This window comes from Alligator sinensis, unplaced genomic scaffold (genome assembly GCF_000455745.1).
Source record: "Alligator sinensis unplaced genomic scaffold, ASM45574v1 scaffold1841_1, whole genome shotgun sequence".
NCBI lineage: Eukaryota > Metazoa > Chordata > Crocodylia > Alligatoridae > Alligator > Alligator sinensis.
The window spans coordinates 341090-350970 of NW_005843034.1; the positions used below are offsets into that span (position 1 = coordinate 341090).

At 40.9% G+C, this 9881-nt stretch overlaps 2 protein-coding genes across 5 annotated transcripts in view; one reads left to right on the forward strand and one right to left on the reverse strand.

Moving 5' to 3' along the window:
• The window catches only part of RUFY2 (RUN and FYVE domain containing 2), a 68470-nt gene extending 63769 nt beyond the window's left edge, over positions 1-4701 (forward strand). The window contains exon 18 of one of the 2 annotated variants that reach the window (XR_003092048.1): positions 3982-4701. Coding sequence is in view for 1 of the 2 variants with exons in the window: in XM_025193232.1 (XP_025049017.1) it covers positions 2100-2105 (6 nt within the window). In the remaining variant the exon portion in view is untranslated. Of the gene's footprint in view, positions 1-2099; positions 3738-3981 lie in introns of those variants that run through there. The other variant, XM_025193232.1, reaches the window with a different exon arrangement.
• Positions 4702-5983: 1282 nt separating this feature from the next.
• The window catches only part of HNRNPH3 (heterogeneous nuclear ribonucleoprotein H3), a 7282-nt gene continuing 3384 nt past the window's right edge, over positions 5984-9881 (reverse strand). For all 3 annotated transcript variants that reach the window (XM_006036855.3, XM_006036854.3, XM_025193234.1), the window contains 4 exons: positions 7381-7516; positions 6699-6779; positions 6528-6617; positions 5984-6284 (listed from right to left, as the gene is read on the reverse strand). In XM_006036855.3, the coding sequence (XP_006036917.1) occupies positions 6208-6284; positions 6528-6617; positions 6699-6779; positions 7381-7516 (384 nt within the window). In that variant the 3' untranslated portion in view covers positions 5984-6207. The remainder of the gene's footprint in view (positions 6285-6527; positions 6618-6698; positions 6780-7380; positions 7517-9881) is intronic.

A 9881-nucleotide genomic window follows, 5' to 3' on the forward strand; every position in this document is an offset into this window, starting at 1 on the left:
CTGGAGATGCATCAATTGATGCATGCCAGGGTATTGTTGGCCCTGCTATCTACAGTGTCGCACTGCCGGCTCATGTTCATACTGTGGTCAATTATTACCCCCAGGTCTGTGGTGGTAAGTGATGGGGGATCTTCAGTCCTGCTGCCTGATGAGAGGCAGCAGTTGCACAAGCACCCATGTCACAAGTTTTGCCTGTCAGCAGCTAGGGGTGCAGGGCCCCAGGACCCCGCTGCATCTATCTCCTTAACAGCTGGCAGGCTTTGTGGCCACAAAAGGGCCTAGCAGCTAGACGTGCAGTAGTTTCCACACACCCCCTGTGCCCCAAGACAGACACAGTTGCACAAGCACCCATGTCACAAGTTTTGCCTGTCAGCAGGTAGAGGTGCAGGGCCCCAGAACCACCACACCTATCTCCTTGGAACTTAGCAGGCTTCGTGGCCTCAGCAGGGGTAGCATGCCTGCAGTTTTGACCTCGCTGTGGCTTAACACATACATGTGACACAAGTTTTGCTTTCAAGACTTTGGGGTGCAATTTCTTCAAACCCCCTATACCTAGCTCCTTGAAACTTGGCAGGCCTCATAAGGGGCTACCATTCCTGCAAATTTCATCCAAATCAGGCCAGAAATGACAAAGTTATAGGCTGTTTCGACCTTCCTCATTATATCCTATGGTCGAAACAGGGTTGAAACTGTTTCAACGGAATGGAATGGGCCAGCTGTTTTGACTCAAAACAAAAGTTGAAATGGAACAGTTCCATCAATGTTGAAACGGAATGCTGCCGTTTCGCACAGCCCTAATGTACATAGCTGCAGCATACATGCAGCCAAGAATACAGCCCTGCAGATTGGAGAGCAGCGTCCTGCCAGTAAGTCGGGAGGGGGTGGGGGGGGCTGGGAGAAACGGGGGGCAGATCAAGGACCCACACGGTGAGGGAGAGTGGGGCAGGGGCAGGTGCTGCCCAGCCAGGATGGTGGATGTGACCCTGGGGCAGGGCACAGGGAGGAGCCACAGGTGGCTCATTCAGGGAGGACAGCTCCCCACTGCTCTGCACACCCTCAGGGGAGGCATGTACCCCTCTGGATTTGTGCACGGGGTAAGGGCTTAGGGCGGGGGCTGTGCCGGCCTCTTCCCACTGGCGGGGTGAACTGGGGCTGTGCTCAGGGCAGGCAAGGGAAGGGTGGGATCAGCTGCATGGGATGGAGAAGGGGAAGTTTGGGGTGGCCATAGCCCCCCCCAAAACCTCTCCCTAGTGCCACTGCTGCTGCCACCTACCCCGTGCAGCTAAGTCTACCCTGCTCCCACCCATTCTGAGCACAGCTCCTGCCCAGCCCCCCACCATGGGTAGAGGCCAGCGCAGCCCCTGGCCCTGAACCTGCAGTGGGCAGCCCATCTTCACTTTGTGCACAAATCCAGGGGGGGCATATGCCCCCCATATCTCCCCCAGGGATGCACACGCTGGTAGGGAGATGCATCCACCCCCCCTGACTGGGGAGCACCTGCCTGTGCCCTTGCCTTGCTCTCTCCACTGTGGGGGCCTTTGATCTGCTGCCCCCAAGCCCCTCCCCCTCTGAGACTTACTGAGAGGAGGCTGCTCTCCAAGCTGCCGGGCTGCATTCCTGTAAATTGGCTATTGGACTGGTATTGGTTGATATGGCTGGTTAATAATTGGCCATTGGTATCGGCCGAGAAAAACTTTATTGGTGAACCCCTAATAAGTTTTAATATTTTTGTGAAGACATAATTACAAATGTAGCATGTCAGAGTTGCTTGTATATACTAAATATATGAAAAATGTTTCAATTTTCTTTTTTTTTTAAATATATGTATTTTTTACCCAAAAAGGCAGATGGAATTTCCTACTTGATCCATTTTCTGTATTGCTTGAAGCTAACTAGTCTGATTTTTAGGGTTTTTGTATCATGCTGTAACAACAGGGATAATGCTCTCTTAAAGGATAGAAATCTCTCTTCACACTAGCCTGATGGAGAGTTTTGATCTCCTTGCCCTAAATACATCAACATAGTTTAAAAGCAAGTACTATAGTAACTGGGTTCTGCAATATTCCTCTGTATCCTTACTGAGAATTCAACTCTTACAGGCCTAAGTGAGGGTATTGACAAAATGAAACAGAGTCCTGTCTCCCTCAATTTGCATAGCCATGAGCAGGAAGAACACTATCTCCTGGACAGCTGACCACTTACTTACTGCTTGTAAGCTTGAATGCACAATCAGCTACTGTGCTACCAGTGCAGGTAATCCACTGCTATTAGTACCTGTGAGTGTTGTACTACTTAAACACTATTGAAAACCACTAGCTAGTAAGCATCTTTCTACCTGATGACCTTTTAAGTGTATCCCTCACGGATATGGTTGTAAGCTTGAAAAAAACAAAATCCAAACCAATCATCGTATCTGTAGTAATAGTCCTTCTGGAGGAAGACTGCTCCCTTCAGCCTGCTTTAAAATGTTCTAAACCAGTGGTGCTCCATATTCCAGTTGTGCAGTAGATATGGTGCATTTGAGCAACCCCACATGCTGTCCCTGCCACATGGTTGACAGTGCACTCTAGCATGCAAGGTCCTGTCATCCAAACTGCAGGGATCCCCATGTTTGGAAATTTGGCAAGTAGGGGTGCCAATTAACACCAACACTGCTCCCGTGCTGCCAGTTTCTGCATCTGTGGGGTGACCTAGGGGCTGGCTGACATGGCCTTGCAGGCCAGAGATTGAATACCCATTTTAAACGGACAATTCTCAGTCTGGGTCCTGTAAGATCCTTTTAAGGGTGTTGTAGAGTATAACACAATATTGTTAGGTTTGCAAACACCTGCAGGATTCACAACATACAGATAGAGCTTTTTAGTAGTAATCCATAACATCAGAATGCTTTAATGTTAGATTTTCTGACTTCTCCACCATGAAAGAACTGCTGTTCTTTCTGTAGTTAAAAAAAAAAACACGCAAGAGCTAATATTTTTTGGAGGCATATCTGCACAAGCCTAAAAAGAATGAGCATTAATGTTTTAAACTGCCTTTTTTCCAGTATTAGTACCCACAAGTAGATATTCCTGCATTACTAGAGGAAGAGCAAAATAAATTTTGCTTCAGTCCTTTTCCACCTTAGCTTTGGCCACATTTTTAAACTGCTCTTCAGTAGTAAAGAACAAGCCAGAACTAGACTTTTCTAGAAAAAAAAAAAAGAGCTGAATACTATTTGGCGGGGGGATGCAATCACTATTGAAAATGTCCAAGAAAGTAGTACGGTAGAATGTACTAAATACTGTATCTGCTTTCCCTTGCTAGCAGTTAACATTCATAAAAGCCTTCTCATTATTGCCAAACCTGCTTTGAGAAGTCATTTCATATCTTTTGTGTGTAAACATTCTAGACGTTGAAGCTGTTAAGACTTAGATTTGAGAGTATTTTCCAGTCTTGCCCCTAATGACTGGCTTTTATAAAAGTGAAGAAAACTAAGTACTTCTCATGTTTATAAACCTTGAAATAGTAACTTTAGTTCAGTATCTTATATTCATGACTAAGTGACTGAAGCTAGGTTTATGAAGTAAAAGCAGCATAATTTTTTGGGCCAACTGAATAAATGTTACTTTACCTCACAAACTTTGCTTCTTTCCAACTCCTTGTACCATCATTAGACTAGACATTAGGAAGAACTTCTTCACAGTTAGAATAGACTAGACATTAGGAAGAACTTCTTCACAGTTAGAGTGGCCAAGGTCTGGAACGGGCTCCCAAGGGAGGTGGTGCTCTCCCCTACCCTGGGGGTCTTCAAGAGGAGGTTAGATAAGCATCTAGCTGGGGTCATCTAGACCCAGCACTCTTTCCTGCCTATGCAGGGGGTCGGACTAGATCATCTATTGAGGTCCCTTCTGACCCTAGCATCTATGAATCATGGCTATGACTGAAAACAGGCAAAAGCAAACTGTTGCAAGGTGTTAAGTTGCTCATGACTGTTTCTTACAGCAAAATCTTGTTGAAGGCACCCTGCTTCATTCCATAAAGTCTGCAGTGATAAAGGAGGACTTATTTTATTCACCTTTGAAAAAGTTATAAAGAAATCAACTAAAAGGAGTGTGTGCAGTCTCAAGAACAGAAACAAAAACACAAGTCAGGGGCACATATAGCTTCAGCAGCTACTCTGGATGCAGGTACTTAGTAAGCTCTACTAGTCTCTCAAATGTGAAAAAACATTAAGTGATTCACTTTGGATTACTATCATACTATTTGCTGTGTACTATTGCTTACCTGACTCCTGCCTATTTGGCTAGAATTCTGTTCATTCACAGTCTTGATTACAAATGGACTGTTTCACATTAGAAATGTTACGTATGAGTTATTATTGGTGATGATGCGCACACACACATGCATAACTGATCACAAGTTTTAAAGCTCAAAGTGATTATAGGTGCCAGCTTCTTTAAAAATGTCTAAACTCTGAACTCTCCTGGAAACCTCTGTAGTATTAGTTAAGGCTTCTCAAACAAGCCCGGTGCTGTAGAATAGTTCATTAAATGCATGGAAAACTCTTAGATGCCTCATAGTAGCCTACTAGTTGTAATGGGTTAAAGGCATTAAGTGTCATTTATACATTTAACAGCATAGAATCCAGTAACTCTTTAGAGAGTATTTTTCAAGAGATGGTAACAGCCTTTTCTTTTCCTCTTGAGAAGGATGAAGGGGAAAGCAGTCAAGGAAGAATTAATTTATTCTTTAAAACAGTGTCTTAATGCCACATCATTGTCAGCTAATTTGTGAAGCTCGGACCAATCTGACAAGAACGCTTTCTAGCAAAACATACTCCATTCTGTTATCTCCCACAATAAGACATTTATTACATACAAACAACACATTACTAGCAAAACAGGTGACAAACTTTCAATACCCAAGATCACATTTGACAAGTTATAGGGAGGCATTGAGGACAAGCAATTAATTTGGAAGATCCCACTGGCTGAGGAAGAAATGTAATACCGTTTTTTTCTTCATCATACATCATGTGTTAAAGTGCCTTCAAACAATATGTTTCTGTACATCTTGTGTCATAAATGTACAAAAGCATTATAACAAGATGTGTTTGGGCTTTAGTAAAAGTCATTTAAGCAAGTATTCACTTTAACTCTTGCCTTCATTTGAGATGTGTTTGGATGGCAAATCATTTTACAAAACACAGTAAGCCTCACAGGCTTTACACCTCAGAAGAGGAACTGCCAAATTTTCAGAAGATACAAATCATCGTCAGTTACTCAACTGCAAAAGCTACCTGTGCATTTTTTCAAAACCCAATTGAATGAGACCGTTAGATGTTTTAAAAATCCCTCTAACTCTTCTTATTGAATGTTTTGGGTATTTGTAAAATAAAGTTATAATAAAACTGGATTTTTAATTAACTAGCCCTCAACCCCTTTGTTTGAGTTTTGTTCCTACAGAACGATTAAAATAAAATTGTACTGTTTTAAGTTAATTTTGATGTGGATATTTTGATTGGTAGATAAAAAAAGAAATTGTGCTAGTGTAGATTACTAAATAAAATACAAAACTGCGGAAATAAATTTGACTGTTCTAGGAACACTGATACCAATCAACAAGCCTATGTGTATATTGGCGGGGAGGGGGGAAATATAGCTATCTTTGTTTTTCATGTCAAGCTACATTTTGCAAATTTTAGCCTCTATACCCATATTTTACTAATTTGCTGTGGGATTTTATCTATATATACTTTTCCTGGAAGCCAACATAGAAATAGGTTTTAACTAAAAATTATTGTACTTTACTTTTTCCCTTTAAACCAAGCACACCTTCAATTCAGCATTGTTATGCCTTACTTAGTAAACTGGATCAGTGTTTAGAGGAGATACAGCACAACCACCTTTAATTGAACCAATGGTACAACATCTTAAACCAACTATTTTTCAATATGCAATACATCTTTAGGAATAGCTAGTATAAAAAGTATCAACATCAGTGGTTTGAATATAAAAATTTATTTAAAGTCAGAGTATGCAACAAATAAAACCTACAGAAAACAGATTTCCCCATCACAATCTGTTGCTTACCAAATAATAGTGTGAAAACACATTCCTTCAGTCATTATAAAGTTCTTAAAATACAAAAGAAATTTAATTTTGTAAGAAAGTCTAGTAGACCAGATACTGTTTCTTCCAGGATATTCTGCGGAAGCAAAGCTGTTCTTTAATACATTCCACGCCATCCACCACTACTCATACTGCCTTGTCCATAGTATCCACCACTATTTCCACTGCCACGACCTATAAAAGGTAACAAATATTAAGTAATGTACTCACAGCTCTGAAAAAAAAAAGTATTTGAAGGTTCTCAACCTATGACTGTGGATGAAATGGAGTTTAAAGTATTACAAGTATATAACTGTAATGAAGTGCAGATTCTCCCTAAAACTCCATAAAATCCAAACAGTTAGGAGTCATGTAGCTACATAATTATAAAACAAGTAAAATTATTAGAACAATTAACAAACAAAACCCACTACTTACTATATCCACCTAAGCCATCAGGTGTTCCGTACCCTCCGCTGTAATTGCTACCCATTCCCATTCTGCCAACAGAGCCATAACCTCCTTGATCTGAAAAATAAGAGCAATACATCGTTAGAAACTTTATTTCCCTAAACATAGAAGTGAAGTAAGATCTGAATCCATACTTACCCATTCCATCTCTGCCATAGCCTCCCATTCCAGAGCCACCTCCAGCAGTTGAATTCAGGAATAATTCAATGTATCGATGTTCTTTAAGAAAATAGAAGAAACAGCTACTTATGACTTTATTTGAAAGGTTAGAAGACAAAAATTGAAATTCACTCCAGAGTTACCAAACAGTTTGGGGGGAGGGGTGGGGAAAGGTTATGAGACTGAGTTGGTATCATCTGACCAATCCCTAGAAGGCTGTTTCTCCATGTTAATTTTGAAGACAGTCACAATTTGTACCTTGGACAGTCTAAAGGACTAGGACTTAAAGCTTCTGGACTGAGATTTACTGGCAAGGCAGTGTAAGTAGACTTGTACTACTGCTGCTCATGTTTCCTTAAGAAGTATTCAAGCTTTCAGTATGGCATCTTTCATAAGCATACTAGATCAAGCCACCAAACAAAACAAATGAGGCTGGAGAATCAAATCCAAGCTTGCATGTCTGGACAGATTTTAGACACTACATCTTCAGATTCTGAAGAGCTCCCTCCACTAAACCTCAAGTTAGGGGGAATCCAACTACATTAACAGCCCCTCAAGCTGTTTCTCCATACTCTCAAACTCAAGGGAGCCAAGCTGGCTGCTAGCTTCCATTTTTTACTGTCTGGATACCTCCAAACAAGCAACTCTCAAGAAAACTTACGCATGTGATTTTTATCTTTAGACATGGCAGCCACTGCATCTTCATGTGTTACAAATTCCACATCTGCTTCTCCTGTTGCTCTTCCATCTGCTCCAATATCAATGTGAACTCTGATGGGATTCAGTGGTGAGAAAAACTAAAAGAAAAATTAACACTATGAACTGCTTTCAGCTCATGTTCAGATCACCTCAAATTAAATTAGCAGTAATTTCCTCTGTATCAAAGCAACCCTCTCTTTGGCATCCATATTTTTTACTAGCGAAACAATATTTATATAGCAAATCAATACAAATGCAAGCATTCATCTTCTAAACTAGGACTTTAGAAAAAAAACCTCACTGGTAGTATTAAATACAGAGTTGGCTGGGGTAACTGACTTTTGGATCTAATGTGCTTACCCTGTGTGTACACTTTCTTTTCTCTAAAATATGATCAGATTACTCCCTCTTCAGATGCAATAGTGTTCTGCATGAATACTACCCTGTACATCAATAGTGGGCTTTATCCATGAACCTCACTTTAACCATCTTACACAGGTACTAAGACTGAAATATCCCATTTACAAAAAAACCCAAGTAAACAGAGTGATAAATGGTTTTGCTGAGTTACAACAGAAAGAAAAGCAAAGAAAACAGGAACAGAACTATAGTCTCCTTAATCTAGTACCTTCAACTCAACTTTCCCGCAAACATTATTTTAATGACACTTTAAAACATCATTCATATGATATTTAATAAGCTAAACTAACAAGATTTAGTGGTCCTGTGATCCACAAAAGCTTATATTTTCTGTTAACAGCTGTTAAGGACAATATTAGACTAAGTTGTCTACAGGACCAGCAGTCCATTTACCCAGAAAAGCATGTCAGTAATACATGCTCAAATCTTAAGCAGGGTATGACACTCAATTTTAGCATACTTAGGCCATATCCTGCAAACACTTATGGCATATTAAGTACATAAAGTAAAACTAGAAAAAAAAATAGTAAAAGGACAAATTGGGGGGGGGGCGGGGCGGGGCGCAGCAGGGTATGGAACAATTTCCATACTATGAGATTGAAAAGGCTAGGTCTCTTCAGCTTGGATAAGGAGATGGCTGAGGGAGTATAATAGGCACAAGTTAGTCAAGGAAAAGTTTTTTTCCATACGTCTAGCCTAAACTTACGTCCCGTACGGCTAACCAAAATCTGGAACACGCATCCAGCAGATGTGGTGCAGTTGCCATCCCTAGCCATGTTCAAGAGGAGGCTGGATGAGAACCTCGTTGAGCTCGTTTGAGACCATTGTCTCTCTTGCCCATGGCACGGAACTGGACTTGATGATTTTAGAGGGCCCTTCTGGTCCTTCTTTCTATTATTCTATAAATAAGGGGTCTATCAAAGACAAATGCTGTAGAAAAAGTTGGGAGGTGTTATTTCCTACCCCTTAACATAAGAACTAGGGCACTTAATTAAATCATGAGACAACAGATTTAAAAATAAAGGACGTTTTACACAACATCATTAACACATGGAACATTGTGCCACAGGATTCTGTGAAAGCCAGTAGCATAACTGGATTTAAAAAGGGATTAAACATTTATGGATGATAAAGTACACAAGGGACTATTACACCCAAGTTATTGATGTAACCTACTCGTGACTGGGAAAGTATGATAGGATGGATCTCGCTACACTTGTGTGGAGGACAGGATGTTGGTCTAGATACATCTTGAGTCTGACCTAGTGTAATAAATTCTGAGGTTCTTAAATGTCTGCAGCTTTATAAAGGTATCTCGACTGGGTAGGTGTTTGGTATACTATGAAATACTTACGAGCCAAATCACATTTGTTGCCTGTGCCATAAGGAAAGAAAGGGGTGTTGGCCCATTTCCTTTCCTTGTAGCATAAGTGTGATTTGACTCATAAGTATTTCCTAGTTTACCAAACACCTACCCAGTCGAGATACCTTTATTAGGCTACAATGCTGCAGACATTTAAGAACTTACAGAAAGGTTGTCACACAGCAGCTTGCCTAGTTTTCCGACATCTAATAAACTTTTGTTTCTCTCTTCTACATTCCTTTCAATTTGTCACACTTCCTTAAAGTGTTGTGACCAAAACTGGACAGATTACTCCAGAGGCTTCAACAGTTCTGAACAAGGCAGAAAAATAACTTCCTGTAACAGAACAATGTCATGGCTCTCAAGGGCTTAAAAAAAGAACAAGCAGTGAGGGGGCTGTAATTAATAGACACTAATATGCATCAGCCTTTTGGCTATTGGTAAACAAGACTAGGATTCCTGCCACAAAAAGAAAAAGATTCCCATCAATAATGCGGTCCATGTGTGTTATAGTTATGCTCAGTGTTAACTGCATGTAATCAACTTGGTAAGTGTCCATCGCTAAGCACATGCTGCTTTTGGCAGCAGTTAAATGACAGACAGTATATTTAGTGAGATTTCCTTGTACGCAATTCTAAGATGACTGTCTTCCCCCTCCCCCAACTGGGAGAAACTCCCCC